At 46.5% G+C, this 16,536-nt stretch overlaps 2 protein-coding genes across 5 annotated transcripts in view; both read left to right on the top strand.

Annotated features, from left to right (window-relative positions):
* The first annotated feature begins 10,564 nt into the window (after positions 1-10,564).
* Positions 10,565-13,768, top strand: LOC101278400 (protein PET117 homolog, mitochondrial). Its single transcript, XM_004270402.4, has 2 exons — positions 10,565-10,700; positions 13,619-13,768. Exons 1-2 carry the CDS (start codon positions 10,605-10,607, stop codon positions 13,766-13,768), a joined length of 246 nt encoding a protein of 81 aa, XP_004270450.1. The 5' UTR covers positions 10,565-10,604.
* A 301-nt stretch (positions 13,769-14,069) lies between these two features.
* Positions 14,070-16,536, top strand: part of KAT14 (lysine acetyltransferase 14) — a 40,600-nt gene continuing 38,133 nt past the window's right edge. For 3 of the 4 annotated variants that reach the window (XM_049699109.1, XM_033429378.2, XM_033429379.2), the window contains exon 1: positions 14,070-14,328. In XM_049699109.1, the coding sequence (XP_049555066.1) occupies positions 14,070-14,328 (259 nt within the window). The remainder of the gene's footprint in view (positions 14,329-16,536) is intronic. The other variant, XM_033429380.2, reaches the window with a different exon arrangement.

The raw sequence follows: 16,536 nt of genomic DNA, 5'->3' as shown, positions 1-16,536 counted from the left end.
CAGACACAAAAATGACCATGATGAAGGAAGAAACTTATACTTACAGACACCTAGAAACAGGAAGCACAACACACAGGGCCACATGGAGAAGCACCAGGGCTGGTCAGGAGGTAGAGGGAGGGGAGGGAAAATGTAGGAAGGAGGCTTCACTGCGGTTTCCAAGGGGAAGCAGGCTTAAGACTGGCTACTTTGACTTCCTGTTACAAGATAAATGAGTACTAGTGATGTAAGGTACAACATGACAAGCATAACTAACACTGATGTATGTTATATATGAAAGTTTTGGGTTTTTTCATTTTTTTTTTGGCTACGCCATGTGGCATGAGGGATCTTAGTTCTCTGACCAGGGATTGAACCCATGCCCCCTGCAGTGGAAGTGCAGAGTCCTAACCACTGGACCACCAGGGAAGGCCCATGAAAGTTGTTAAGAGAGTAAACCCTGAGCTCTCATCATGTGCAAAAATTTTTTTTCTATTTCTTTAATTTTGTGTCTACATGAGATGATGGATGTTCACTAAACTCATCGTGATAATCACTTCATGATGTATGTAAGTCAGATCATCATGCTTACACCTTAAACTTTTCTAGTGCTATATGTCGATTATATCTCAATTAAACTAGAAGGAAAATAATGAAAAAAAAAAGATCGGCTAGTTTGGTAACCTCAGTGGGCTCTGGGGCATAGGGGCTGTTCCTAGTTTCCTCATCCCTGGCCTGAGTGTGAGAGCCTGATAAAGGGGTGGTTGGGGCATGGATTGGTGGTTTGCACATGAAAGGCACACTTCCTTGCAGGCAAGTCCTTTACTATCTCCAGGAACTGGCCAACCCTGGGAGGGGAAGTACAGTATCTCTAGGTTCAGCAAGGACTCAAGATGTCAAAGCAGCAGGAAATATGGAAAATAAAAGACATGATCACTATAATGCTGCATGTAAAAAGATTAAATATTAACATAAAGGTGCATTTTCTCCCTCTTAGGATATCTGCCTGACTTGCAGCTCCACCTTCATCCAACATGGCCCCAGTGGTCAGTTCTTCAATTTTACATCATGGTCCCTGGCCATGGCTGATTGGTCCAAAGTAGGCCCAAGATGAACCAATGAGATTCTCTCTTCTGAAAACCTGATACTTGAAACATAGAGACACAAGCAAAAAAATTTCTGGAGCTGAGTTCCCTCAAGGTCAATAACAATGATTCTCCATACCTGACTGTCCAGTATTGTAGCTGCTAGCCACATGTGGCTACTGAAGACTTGAACTGTGGTTGGTCTGAATTGAGATGTACTGTAAGGGTAAATTACATGCAAGATTTTGAAGACTTAGTACAAAAACAAAATGTAAACTATCTCATTAATAAATTTTTATATTGATTACATGTTGAAAGGATATTTTGGATATATTGGGTCAAATAAAATATATAAAAATTGGACTTCCCTGGTGGTGCAGTGGTTAAGAATCTGCCTGCCAATGCAGGAGACACGGGTTCGAGCCCTGGTCCGGGAAGATCCCACATGCCACAGAGCAAATAAGCCCATGCACCACAACTACTGAGCCTGCGCTCTAGAGCCCGTGAGCTACAACTCCTGAGCCCATGTGCTGCAACTACTGAAGCCTGCACGCCTAGAGTCCGTGCTCTGCAACAAGAGGAGCTACCGCAATGAGAAGCCTGCGCACCGCAACAAAGAGTAGCCCCCACTCGCCACAACTAGAGAAAACCTGCGCACAGCAACGAAGACCCAACGCAGCCAAAAATAAATAAATAAATATATTTATTTTAAAAAAAGGTGGTCACAGGTGTCAATTCGGCTGATGACCTCCACCTTCTTCCTAAACAAACCGTCGCCTCTCTGCCTCATTTCTTCCTCAGCCCTGCCCACAAAACCTTCTCATTCATTGCCTCATGCCTCCACCCTCACCTGCACATTTGTGCCCACCATCTATTCCACTTTAAACCCAAGCCTCCCTATTAATACCTCCCACTAGAGTAGGTGAGTAATATTCCCTAAGACAGAAGTGACTTGGAAACCCAGCTCTCCCCCAATAGCTGCAGGGACCTGGCCCCGATTCAAGCCCACACAACAGAAGCCGAATTACACACTCAGTGGTGAAAGCATTTTTTCAAATCCCGCCCTTGTGTGAGTGCAGGTGGAACAAGCACTGGGTGACCACATTGTTCAAACACAGGGAGATGACTGTACCCCCTGCCACTTAGTCTCCATTGCGTGGTTCTTCTCCAAGCCGCTGGTCTCCAACTGTCCTTCTTTTTGATGTTTCCTCTTACTTTGCAGAGACTGCAGGGGAGTGCAGAGGGTAGTATGCTATTCTAAAGAGTTTGGGGCTTTATCCTATAGGACTGGGGAGCCACTGAGAGGTTTTAAGAAGGTCAGAGTCATATTTTTGTCTTAGAAAATAGGTTCAATCTGATGGCATTGGTTAGGTCTCCCAGTGGTTTTACTTAGCAAGAAGTATCACGCAAGAAATCAATTTCAAAGGGACTTCAAGGTTTGAAAACAACTCAGCAAGGGTGCGGGAGCCTGCAGCTCCCGGGCTTCCAGAGCACCTGAGCTCCTGAGGTTTGCACGTCACCACCAGCCTTTTCTCCAGCTCTAATCAGAGCTGACTTTAAAGGGACAGGAGCTGTGAATGGAGCACCGCTGTCCCCTCCAGGAGAGCAGTGGTCACTCTGGGCACATCTGGGTCAGTCCAAAGCTGAAAAAGGTGGGAGCTGACATGATCACTGGATAACCAGGATACTAGAATAAGGGCAGATACACAAGGTTCTGAAGTTCTGTCTACAAAGCAAATTGTGTTGAATTAGCCATGCTTCCTAATCTTTGTCCCATCCTGATAAACATTTAAAAAAAGGATATTTGTGCATCTCACTGGAATCAACTTGAGGGAGCTTAGATAATTCTAAATGGAGCTTTGTGGGTAATAATTACTTACATTTTATTTACTGATATAAAAAATAAAAACAAAAATCTCTGATACTATAAATTATTGGAAAAATAATAAAAACAAAGTATTGGGTAGATTTAAATTGATAACAATTCTGTGATTTTTTTTTAAATGAAAAACTAGAGCATGCTTCCCTGCATCTAACTTTTTTATATCAAGTTTTATGTTTAAAATGTCTGCACACAATTCCTGATTCAGACATTTTTTTTTAATTCCTTAGCTATTTGTTTATTTATTTATTTTTAATTATTATTTATTTATTTTTGGCTGTGTTGGGTCTTCGTTTCCGTGCGAGGGCTCTCTCCAGTTTCGGCAAGCGGGGGCCACTCTTCATCGCGGTGAGCGGGCCTCTCACTATCGTGGCCACTCTTGTTGCGGAGCACAGGCTCCAGGCGTGCAGGTTCAGTAGTTGTGGCTCACGGGCCCAGTTGCTCCGCGGAATGTGGGATCTTCCCAGACCAGGACTCGAACCCGTGTCCCCTGAATCAGCAGGCAGATTCTCAACCACTGAGCCACCAAGGAAGCCCCCTGATTCAGACATTTTAAATGATAATCTCTTCAATTTTTTTAAGCATAGTTAATTTACAATGTTGTGTTAGTTTCAAGTATATAACAAAGTGATTCAGTTATATATATATATAGCTATACAGTAGGTCCTTCTTTACCTATTTTATTTGGTACATAGTGTATAGTACTGCATACATGTTAATCCCAAACTCCTAATTTATCTCCCCCACCCCATCCCTTTTGGTAACGATAAGTTTGTTTTCTATGTCTGTGAGTTTATTTCTGTTTTGCAAATAAGTTCATTTGTATCATTTTTTTAAAATTCCACATATAAGTGATATCATATATTTGTCTTTATCTGACTTACTTCACTTAATATGATATTTTCAATCCTTGATAGTCATCATGGAGAAAAAACTTGCTTGGTACAAGAAGTGGTGATAAAATGTGAAGCCATTCATAATTTTATGTAAGATTTTGTATAGCAGTAGGTCATGCATATAGGTATGAGCACAGAATCCATGTACCACTTGATTAATCTTCACGGATACCCAGTAGCAGCACCCAGATCAGGAAACAGAATGACATCAGCATCCCAGAAGCCCCATTCACACCCCATTCTCCCAGTAAATACTCTCCCGCCGTGCCCTCCCCGCCCCGCCCCCTCCTCTCAAAGTAACCACCGTGCTGACTTGTGCAAGTGGGATTTATACAGATATGCTTGCACGTGTGTTCGGGTGCACACACGTAGCAGTTCTGCAGGGCCTCCATCTGGCGCTGAAGTTTCTGGGTCACCAGGTTCGCACCTGTTCAGCTCCAGCACATTCAGCTGAAGTGGTTCCAACAGACACTCCTACCGGGAGTACAGAGCGTTCCACCTGTTCTATGTCTTTGCCAACATGTGATATTGTTAGTTAAAGCCATTATTTTTTAACAATGATTCATAAATTCACAGCAGTCAAAGTTACATTTAAAGCTGTTACATTTAACAGCTCTTTTCTTCCATTAACAACCAGTAACGCTGATGTTTTTCTCTGACTATGTGACTGGATTTTGAATCCAAAAGAACTCAGCCACACCAAGTATTTTGAAACCACGAAACTCTAATGCACAGTTTGGGCAAGCAGGGCGAGAGCGCTCCCGCTGCAGCCAGCTGGGATGTCACCGAAATGCCCTCCGAGCTGCAAATGAACAGACTTTTCCTGAGGATGCAAAGACAAGGATTCCCCTCCCCCCAGGCCGAGGGGGGTCCCCATCTCACGACTCCCGGGGGACCACTGAAGGCTCACTGGCCGGGGCGCGGCAGGCATCACCGCCCCACACCTGGCTTGGTGCACTCACGCTGCTGATTCCTCCTCTCAACCAGCGAGCCCAGGAGGCAGCAGGCATATCATCATCCCCACAGTACAGAGGGGGAAACCGAGGCTCCAAGAGGTCAGGGACTGTCCCCACTGAAGCCAGAAGCCCTTTGCTGCTGTAGAGCTTCGCTCACAGATGCCACCTTCTGAGAACAACATCCCGCTGGAGGACTGCAGGCTCCTACAAAGGGAGGAATGGGAGACCTGAAAACTGAACCCCAGAGGCCCACGTGAACGGGGCACAGAAGTCAGGTGAACATCCCGAGAGGCCAATGCTATGACCTCAGGACCTACAGATCACCTGTGTGTCCATTCTTAGCGGCCTCCCTTTCTTTCCACTCCTCCCTTTCTTTAAGTAGCTGAAGTATGGAATTGGAAGATTCTACATATACACATTTTCCCTATCCACCGAAGATATATGTTCTCTGTTTTAAACTTTTAAACCAGGTGAGTTTAATCTTTTATGTCTTTTGAAAACAAAACAAAAAACCAATTAGGTCGCTCTGTAACTTTCAGGCTGTGGACCCTGGGCAAGTTACCTACTGCTCTGTGCCTCAGTTGCCTCATCTGTAAAATAGGGATAATAATAGCACCTACTGTGAAGATGAAATAAGTTGATACATATAAACGGTTTTATGTTTTTTCACCTTCTTTTAACAACTTTATTGAAATAGTAATTAACATACTTTGACGTTTACCCTTTTAAAGTGTACAATTCAGTGGTTTAGTAGATTTACAGAGCTGTGAACCCATCACCATGATCTAATTCTAGAACATTTCATCTCCCCAAAAAGAACTCATTAGCAGTCACTCCCCACCTTCCAACACCCCCTGCCCTTGGCAACCAGTAATCTACTTTCTGTTCTATGGATTTGCCTATGCTGGACATTTTATATAAATGGGATCATACAATACCTGGTCTTTTGTGACTAGCTTCTTTTACTTAGCATAATGGGTTTAAGATATCAATATTCATCTGTGTTGTATCGGGTGTCAATGCTACATTTCTCTCTTTTTTGAGTGTGTATATGTGTGTGTACGTACATAATTTCTTTTTCTTCTTGGTCCTTAAAATTTTTTCTAAAATTTCTTTTTCCCCCAACTTTATTGAGGTATACTTACAAATAAAAATTGTACATGCTTAAGGTGTACACTGTGATGATTTGATATACATTGTGAAATGATGACTACAATCAAGGTAATTAGCACATCCATCACTTCACATAGTTTACCTTTTTTGTGTGTGGTGAGAATACTTAAGATCTACTCTCCTAGCAAATTTCCAGTATACAAGTATTTTTAACTATAGTCACCACTGTGTACATTAGATCCCCAGAATTTATTTATCTTATAATTGAAATGGTCAACAGGCCCATGAAAAGGTACTCAACATCAGTAACCATCAGGGAAACGCAAATCAAAACCACAATGAGATATCACAGACACCTGTTAGAATGGCTATTAGCAAAAAGATAAGAGAATTCCCTGGCAGTTCAGTGGTTAAGACTCCACATTTTCAATGCTGGGGCCCGGGGTTCAATCCCTGGTTGGGGAACTATGATCCCTGCAAGCTGAGTGGCTCGGCCAAGAAAAACAAAAACAAGAAAACCAAAAAGATAAGAGATAACAAGCGTTAGTGAGGATGTGGAGAAAGGGAACCCTTGTGCACTGACTGGTAGGAAAGTAAGTTGGTACAGCCATTGTGGAAAATAGTATGGAGGTTCCTCAAAAAATTAAGTAGAACTACTGTATGATCCAGCAATCCCACGGTTGGGTATATATCCAAAGAAAATGAAATCAGGATCTCGAAGAGTATCTGCATCCCCACATTCATTGAAACATTATTCAAAATAGCCAAGATATGAAAACAACCTAAGTATCCACTGACAGATGAATGGATAAAGAAGGTGTGGGATATGTATACAATGAGATATTAGTCAGCCATAAAAAAGAAGGAAATCCGGGAGGACATTTTATTATGCTAAGTGAAATAAGCTGGACACGGAAAGACACTACGCTCTCACTTATATGTGGAATCTAAAAATGTCAAAGTCACAGAAGCAGAGAGTAGAATGGTGGTTGCTAGGGGCTGGGGGGTGGGGCAAGTGAGGAGATGCTGGTCCAAGGATAAACAGCTTTAAAATGTGCATGGTGCCTGAACGTGCTGAGGGTTTGCAAATCATGAAGTGACTCTTTTCACCCTCCCTGTGGGTGCGTGGGCCTCAATTTTAAATCTTCCACCCTATAGTAGAAGCTCTGCCTGTACTTATTTCTGTGATTACTTCAGGACCACCTCTCACGCAGAGTCTGCAGTGGTTAAGCAGGACTTTTCCGTTGAGTAGGCATTAGTGATGATTTACCACAGAGACGAAGGGAGTGAAGAACTCAAGACAAGCTGGCACCTGGCTCCCAGAGTGCTGGAAGGTCCTGACAGAGATCTGGGTCTTGAACCTTCTCCTGTGTCAGGTGATGCTGACTCTGGAGCAGTAGATCCACACCTGCACTTAACTTTGGGGAACAGATAATTGCTGTCTTAGTCAGCTTGGGCTGCTATAACAAAAATACCATAGACTGGGCAGCTTAAACAACAGACATTTATTTCTCACAGTTTCGGAGGCTGGGAAGTCTGAGATCAGGGTGCCTGCCTGGTCAGGTTCTAGTGAGGGTCTCTTCCTGGTTTGCAGGTGCCATCTGTTTGTGTGTCTGGTCTCTTTTCCTTCTTATAAGGACACTAACCCCCTCATGGGGGCCCCACTCTCATGACTTCATCTAAACCTAATTGCCTTCTAAAGGTGCCACCTCTTAATACCATCCCGTTGGGGATTATGATTTCAACATAAGAATTTGAGGGAGACACAAACACACAGAACATAAGAACTGCTACTTGACTGATAACAATCACCTGTCTCCCTGTCTTTTTTACTGTGTTTATTTGATACCAGTCTGTCTTCCAGGTGTTCAGCTGCGTGAGGGATGGGGGCTGCCTTGAATCTACTGCTCCTGGTAATTTCAATCAGAGTCTGTTGGGGAAAAAAATGAGCCAACCAGCAAGTCTGGACTTCCCTTTTTGAAAATGTATTCATTGGTAGAAACTCTTCAAGTTGTCTCAGAAAACTGTTTTTATTCAAACATACTGGACACACTTAAAAATATACTGAGACTAGATGGAAATTGTTTAATGAAAAAAAAATTTGGTTTCAATGTTTGATGATGTGCAGTCACTCTCACAACTCTGTAATTTATGTGACAATAATCACAGAAAACATCCTGCTTAGGTTTACAAATAGTTAAACAGATAATCCATTTCTGAATTTGACACCGTTAACACATAAAGGATTTTTTTTTTCTTTTTGGGTGGTGACTGGCAGCTTGTGGGATTTTAAGGTGTTTTTTTTTGTTTTGTTTTGTTTGTTTTTTTTGCCGTACGCGGGCCTCTCACTGTTGTGGCCTCTCCCGTTGCAGAGCACAGGCTCCGGACGCGCAGGCTCAGCGGCCATGGCTCACGGGCCCAGCCGCTCCGCGGTACGTGGGATCCTCCCGGACCGGGGCACGAACCCACGTCCCCTGCACCGGCAGGCGGACTCCCAACCACCGCGCCACCAGGGAAGCCCGCTTGTGGGATTTTAGTTCCCCATCCAGGGAATGAATCCGGGCCCTGGCAGTGAAAACGCAAATCCTAACCACTGGGCCGCCAGAGAATTCCCCATAACGGATTTTATTTTATTTTTTAAATTTTATTTATTTGGCTGTATTGGGTCTTAGTTGTGGCATGCAGGATCTTTGTTGCGGCATGAGGGATCTTTCGTTGCGGAGCACGGTCTTCTCTCTAGTTGTGGTGTGTGGGCTCCAGAGGGCACAGGTGGGCTTCTCTATAGTTGTGGCACAAAGGCTCAGTAGTTGCAGCACACGGGCTTAGTTGCCCCCTGGCAAGTGGGATCTTAGTTCCCCGACCAGGGATATGAACCCATGTTCCCTGCGTTGGAAGGCGGATTCTTAACCACTGGACCACGAGGGAAGTCCCTCCATAAGGGATTTAAAAAAGTAGAATAACAATACATTTCAAGAAAACAAGCTGAAACATCAGTCATGATAGAATGAAAGGCCATCTCACTCTGACATACATTCTAAAGACATGCAGCTTTATTGAAGATGCATTGAGTTAGAGGAAAAAATACCTGGAATCTACCACAAGCAAAAAGCAGTCGAATATAGATTTTTTTTTCTTTAGAGGCTAAACACCCAAATATGTCCTGAATTAAATTGCTTCTAACTCCAAGGTCAGCACAGGGACCCCGTTCTCCAATTCAATGGTGCTTCCTCCTCTGCTGAGAAAAATGCTGCAGACAAAATGACATTTGAAAAGGGTATTTGCGTTTTTTAAATTTATTTTTCTTATTACATTTCTTTTTAAAAGTAATTAATTAATCCATTTATTTTTGGCCGCGTTGGGTCTTCGTTGCTGTGCACGGGCTTTCTCTAGTTGCGGTGAGCAGGGTCTACTCTTTGTTGCCGTGTGCGGGCTTCTCATTGTTGTGGCTTCTCCTGTTGCAGAGCACGGGCTCTAGGCGCGCAGGCTTCAGTAGTTGTGGCACGTGAGCTCAGTAGTTATGGCTTGCGGGCTCTAGAGCTCAGGCTCAGTAGTTGTGGCACACGCGCTTAGCTGCTCTTTAGCATGTGGGATCTTCCCGGGCCAGGGCACGAACTCATGTCCTCTGTATTGGCAGGCGGATTCTTAACCACTGCGCCACCAGGGAAGCCCTTATTACATTTCTTGAGAGCAACACTCATCTCAAGCCATTGACGCTCTCACAACAGACGATGGAACAGCAAGGCACTACAGAGATCAATGTCGAAGAAGCCCTGGGGTGAGGCTAACGGAGACTCAGCCCAAATCAACAGCGTCCACAGTTGCTTGCCCAGGAGGAAGTTTGTCCTTTGGGAATTCTAGTGGGAAAGAATGACTTGATGATAATACCTTTTCACTGGAAAGCCCAACCTCTGTGTGCACCTTGCACAGTACCTTCTGCGGCGGTTCTCGACGCTCTGCTTCGCTCGATCATTTCGGGCATCTGAGGGCGGGAATTAGGTGTAGAAGGGATGCCACAAGGATTACCTGGGCGACAAGGGGACAGCGCCTTTCGTGCCAGCAGGCGAAGACGTGCCGCTGCCCAGAGAGCTTGCTCTGTAGCCAGAAGGCTTTTTGATGTCAAGAAAAACCAGACCTGACCCGCCACCCCACAGCGTCAAGGTGAAAGCAGGTGACCGTGTCTACAGCATCTAACGAGAAAAACTCCATCTCCTGGCATCTCCCCGCCGAAGGGGCAACGAGGGCTGCGTTTGGTGAGGCTGGCATTGAGCGAGGCAGCCCCGCGCTCCGAAGGGACGCGCGCGGTCAAGGGTCCGCAAGGTACCGGGTCCGGCATCCCGCCCCCCGGACTCTCCCGCCGCTGGGGGCGGGTGATGAACTGAGAGGGCTCAGGCCTGGAACCCCGCCTTGGGTGGTGCTGGGGCCAGCTCTGGGCCGGGGCTCTTGGAAGTGTTATTACCCGCCCGCCCGCAGGGCAGGGAGGGGATGCCTGCGATTCCTAGGCCCTACCGGAAGCCGCGCCTTCTGCGGAACCTGGGCGTTGCTCGGCGCTCGGCTCTCGACTGCTCGCGCCTGGCGGCAGCTGGGGCTCTGCACTCGAGGGGTCGAGCCTGGCCCGCCCCGGCAACGGCGCGCGCTCGGCGGCGGCCCTGGGCCTGGGGCACGGGGAGCGGAGGCCGCGGCGGCCGGCGCTGGAATGTCGGGGAGCTCGAAGGTGGTGCTGGGCCTCTCGGTGGTGCTGACGGCGGCCACCGTGGCGGGCGTGCATATGAAGCAGCGGCAGGACCAGCAGGTAGGTATCACGTGCCCGCGCCTTCGGGCCCGCGCGGCGGCGGAGGCCTGGGGCCTGGGGTCCGGCTCCGCGTGGCGCCGCTTCCTCCTCGCCTTTCCTTTCTCCTCTCCCGCCTCCTCCGAGGCGGGGAGACCGCTCTCTGGGGCATCCGGGAAGTGGGGGCGGTGGTCCCCGGTGCTCTGGGCCGGCCTCGCCCCCGCCCCCGCCCCGCGGGTGTCGAAGCGCTGGTGAGGCTTCCCCCGCCTCTCGCTTTCGGGAATTGGGAGATATACTTGTATGGGGGGTGAGTTTTTCCTTCTTAAGGAACAGTTTGCTATGGAAACTAGATTCTGGGGACGATAGAGATAGCGGCCTCCAATTTTTCTCTTTCCGGTGGTTTTATGTGGGGAGACATCCTTGACTTGACCGCTCAGGGGCCTGTCAGTCTTGCTGTGTCTCTCAGTCTTATTTTCTTCCTTTTCCCATCGGCTGACGTTACTGCCGGGCCCCCGTGCGCCACGCTCCGCCCCGGGCGCGTCGGGAAGCAGAGATGAATACGCGCAGCTGCTCCGGGGGCGAAGGCCGAGCGCGAGCGGGGGCAGCCGGGGTGTGTGTGTGGGGGGGGGGGGAGGGGTGCGGTGGAGCCCGGTTGGCCCGGGGTGGACGCAGGCCGCTGGGTAAGTCACTGTAAACAGGCTTGTCTGCGTGGGACCGCGCCGGGTGCTCGGGGTGCAGAGATGCAGCAGGTGAGGCCTTTGTCCCGTGTTCACACTCTGGAAGTCAGAGGAGAGGAACCCTGTGATGATACAAGATTTTAGGGGAGGGAATGAAATGATTAATGGTGACCGGGCGCGGAAGAGATTAGAGATTGGGATTAATGTAGTCGTTCTAAGGGGTTAGCTTTTGGAACAGAAGCGGGAGATTTTCTTCTCTAAGAAGGAAAAGCTGGTGGCTGGAGAAAATTTGAGATAGGGTAGAAGATGCTATGTCAGATGTAGCTCTGAGGTCAGCGAGCAGGGATTTTCCGAGTATGGAGTACGGCTGGGTGAAAGCTTGGTTCTGACCTCCAGCTACACGTGCGACTGTTCCTGGAAGTTTTTACCAGGTAGCAGCCTGGGCCCTGCTCCTGACCTATTGAATCAGAATCTCTTGGGGATGCGGATCCCACTTAGGTACGCTTTAAAAGCGACCCAGGGATTCTAACGTGCAGCCAGGGTTGAGAACCACTGTCAGAATGGGACAAGTGTAAGGTTTAGGTATTTGGAAGTTAGAGGTTGAGATTGACCGGAATAACCTGTGTGTGTTTTACATCCAATTATTCATTGCGGGGTTACTTTCTAGCAGCGGGAAAGAGGAGGACAAATGTTTGACACAGTGGGTGTGTTGGAAGGTTCAAGGAAGCAAGAACTAAAACGATGACTGTTGTCCCCCATTGTTTCCTGATTGACTGCCACATACCAGGCGCCTTTCTAAGCACTTTACATACATCAGCCTTGATCATCACAGGAGCCCAACAAAACCAGCAGTGAGTACTACAGGAGGATCCGCGTTCTAGGTGTTAGAATTGTGATGGTGAAGAGGTCTTGGTGCTTATTAGTAAGGTAGTCAAGTGGAAGTTGCAGGAGGGATGTGCGAGGCAGTCGGCACAGACTTTGAAACCTGGAGGAAACTAGCGAATGCTGGATGGAGAGCAAGATCCCAAGCCCAGTGCTAAAGTCCCTGAGAAAGGAGGGGAGGACCTCAGAGCAGGTGTGGACGGTGTGGGCTTTGGGGCTTGGGTGGCGTGTGTAGGTGTGTCCTGATGGAAGAAGCACAGGAGAGGATGAGCTGGGGAGGGAGGAGTGGAATGAGAGCCTCCGATTCTGCATGGAGATCTTGCCAGGGGCACAGGGTTCAGGACAGTTGGTTTTCAGTTGTGTTATCAGTCCCAGGACTCTTAAATTACCCAGCTTCCCCTGTAATGGGGACTGGAGCCCTAGGCCTGGAGGAGGGCCAGCAAGTAGGTACTTGGTGAGTTGTTAAAATAGACATAATAGTAATTAAAAAAACCCTACCCAGGCCCTGCCCCCATTATTCTGCCTCACAAGGCCACTGTTAAGTTATTAGAGTATTTTATGACCTGTAAAGTGTAAGTTATTAGTAATGACTGGATTGATGCTTTAGAAAGTCTCATCTTAGATGCCAGGTCCATATTCTGGAATTTTCTACATGTCTTTAGTGTTTATCAAAGTAACGACCATCAATGGGCCGTTGTTTTCCTCTGCTGGTAGCGTTCTTTTTCCCCTTCTCTCCCCATTATGTAATTGTAATTTTTACCTTTTCTCTGTACATAATAGAAGAAGCTGAGTTCTTTACTTTCTTGCATCCTTACAGTTTGTTCAAATTTTAGTAATTTTCTTTCTTGGGTGTTTATTATTCAATTAGGACAATTGCTAACAGGAATGTAGTTCACAGTTACTCAAGTAACTCTCATCAACTTGTTTTTTCTTTTTTTTGGCTGAGCCGTTGCTTGCAGGATCTTAGTTCCTTGACCAGGGATAGTGTCCATGCCCCTTGAAGTGGAAGTGCGGAGTCCTAACCACTGGACCGCCAGGAAAGTCCCTCATCAAGTTTTTAAAGCACCATATATTAACTAAACTTTTAAAATTAAGCATAGTGGCAGTTTTTCTTTTTTAATTGTTATTTCCCATTTTTATATTAAATGATGCAAAATTTCTTAAAGTATGATAAGAGGTCTGTAATAATACTATCACGCTACCAAGTTAATTTGATGGTTTATTACATTTACATCTACACAGAAAGTTAAAATAGAAATTGAGTACTTGGAATCTAAGAGTTTTAAGTGTATTTTGGTAACACTGATTTTAGGACTTGAATGACACAAGGAAGGGAACCACCTGTTCCGAGTTTCACTAAAATCTGTTTCTTAACATTTTTAGAGGCTTCGTGACGGAGTGATCAGAGACATTGAGAGGCAAAATCGGAAAAAAGAAAATATTCGTCTTTTGGGAGAACAGATTCTTCTGACTGAGCAACTTGAAGCAGAAAGAGAGAAGATGGTGTTGGCAAAAGGATCTCAAAAAACGTGACTTGAAATGCGTGTGAGATATTGATGGAACAGACAGCGTTAAGTGTGTGTGAGTGTTGATGGAGAACAGCTTAGTGCGATCTTCAGCCTTTTTATGGTCACCGTCCTTTTAAACTTGATCAGAAAAAGGACGATGGATCGTATATTCTAAATAATTGCTTTAAGTGCCCCTTGTGTCTGAGTAGAGTCAGGCAGACGCTCTTCTGAGAGTGTGTTTGTGTGGTCAGCAAGGAGCCCCTTCAAGCTTAGTGTCCAGAAACTGGGATTGTTCCCGAGAGCACTGAACCTGCAAGCCGGGAGGGATGGAGAGTAACATCCATCTGAGCAGTTTGATCAGTCGGCACGACGATGAAGCCACAAGAACGTCCACCTCGGAGGGGCTGGAGGAGGGGGAGGTGGAGGGGGAGACTCTGCTGATCGTCGAGTCAGAGGACCAGGCGTCTGTGGACTTGTCTCACGACCAGAGCGGGGACTCCCTAAACAGTGATGAAGGGGACGTGTCGTGGATGGAGGAGCAGCTGTCCTACTTCTGCGACAAGTGCCAGAAGTGGATCCCAGCCAGTAAGCGCTTCTCCTTTCCTTTCCTTTGTCAATTCCTGCAGGAAGGTTTGTTTTTCTAACCTGTGAGAGAAACATGAATGTGAAAGAGACCCAAATAAAAAGATAACTCCTATATTTATTATTAGTGTAGTTGATTAACTGCAAATTTATATAAAACATAAACACATTTGTACTAATATATATTACTGCCAACCTCTATCACGTTGTTAAATTAACGTTCTCACTTGTAACCCAAATAAAAATTAGAAAATTGGAAATTCTGTGTTACTTAAAGAATTAGCCACATTTTTCTATCAGGGTCACGTTATTGTGGTTTTGGGGCCAAATTCTAGGCCCAGTGTAGAGCTAAACTTCAGACTCATAAACATAACTCTGGTAGTGTCTAACTTACATGGAAAACAACTGCTATAGTATGTTGATATAAGGTCGGAATTAGGAGATTAAATATGTATTATGCCTTTTTCTAGGGCCATTCGTGTTTTCTCCTTGCTGGCCTCCTTGATCTGCTGGCCGTAGATACACGCAATAAGGTGCTTTGCCAGTCATCAGGCCTCTTAACCAAAACAGGATGTTTCCATTACGTGGAGAGTAGTAAAGATGTATGTACTAGAGGAATACTCTGTGTAATAGAATTTGTAACTAGGTGAGAGAAATTTACATATGTGTATATGTATATATATTGTTGTGAACTGGGTCATTTTCTGGTATGTGGAGGTGTTTTTAAGATGGATTCATAGTTATTATTAATAAATTAACACCATTTTCACAGAAAGCAAACCTAAAATTTATTATAAGTTAACTAGTTTTTGCTTTCCAGCTGTCTCTGCTTATAGATTCAGGGTTCTGCCTGAAAGCCTGGGTGGCTTTCCCCCATCCTCACAGCCTGCGCTGTAAATGCTCTGCCTCCTGGGGCCCCTGCTAACTGCTCCAGCCTTTCTCCTTCGTGCCCTCCTATCCCCACATGGAAACAGAGCTTTGCAGTTAGGGTGAGCTTTTCCTTCTCCACAAGCAGTTCGTTCTTTTTTTTATAAATTTATTTTATTTATTTATTTTTGGCTGCGTTGGGTCTTTGTTGCTGCACGCTGGTTTTCTCTAGTTGTGGTGAGTGGGGTCTACTCTTCATTGCAGTGCGAGAGCTTCTCATTGTGGTGGCTTCTCTTGTTGTGGAGCATGGGCTCTAGAGCGCAGGATCAGTAGTTGTGGCGCACGGGCTTAGTTGCTCCACGGCATGTGGAATCTTCCCAGACCAGTGCTCGAACCCGTGTCCCCTGCGTTGACAGGCGGATTCTTAACCGCTGCATCACGAGGGAAGCCCAAGCAGTTCTTTCTTATCCCTAGGACTTTGTGCATGTAAATTTCCTCTGTGGAACACGTGTCTCTACAGCCTCTATACTCCCAGCCCCACACACAAACACCTCTTCACGTGCCAATTCTAGCCATCCTTCAGGCCCCTGTCCACCCCACTTTTTCTAGCGCTGCTGTCTTCCTCATGTGGGTGGGCACCTCTTTTATGTGCTCTTACGTTGCCCCACAGCACCCATCACATCCCTCTCCAGGGTTTCCATGTCTCCCAGAGCATCAGCATCAGCTGGGGAACTTCAGAAAATGCTCTGCTTCCAGAGGTTGATTTATTTTGCGGGGGATAGACCCGGGCATATATTTTTTTTTTTTTTAATTTTTAAAAATGTTCTATTGCGGTACGCAGGCCTCTCACTGTTGTGGCCTCTCTTGTTGCGGAGCACAGGCTCCTGATGCGCAGGCTCAGCGGCCATGAATCATGGGCCCAGCCACTCCGCGGCATATGGGATCCTCCCGGACCGGGACACGAACCCGTGTCCCCTGCATCGGCAGGCGGACTCTCAACCACTGCGCCACCAGGGAAGCCCCCGACCTGGGCATATTTAAAACACAAAACTTCCTGGGTGGTTCTGATGCACAGTCCAGGTGGAGAGCCTCTGTGCTGCTGTGATTACCTACTCTCTCCTCTGTAGCCCTCACCACATCTGTAAGCCTCTGAGAGCCAGCACCGCGTCTGTCTCAGGTGTTGTGTTCCTGGTTCCTAGCCCAGTGGCACAGTGGGAGCTCAGATGTTTTCTTGGAAGAATGTGTGAGGAGACCTCCTGTAGGGGTCGGGAATGTTAACAGTTGGAACAGCCAGTGAGAACAATCCTACCTGCCTTAACAGTGTCTCTTCTGAAAGTCCGGGGA

Source organism: Orcinus orca, chromosome 16 (genome assembly GCF_937001465.1).
Source record: "Orcinus orca chromosome 16, mOrcOrc1.1, whole genome shotgun sequence".
In the NCBI taxonomy this organism is placed as follows: Eukaryota; Metazoa; Chordata; class Mammalia; order Artiodactyla; family Delphinidae; genus Orcinus; species Orcinus orca.
The sequence above is the reverse complement of the archived record's forward strand: the minus strand, read 5'-3'. Positions and strand labels throughout refer to the sequence as shown.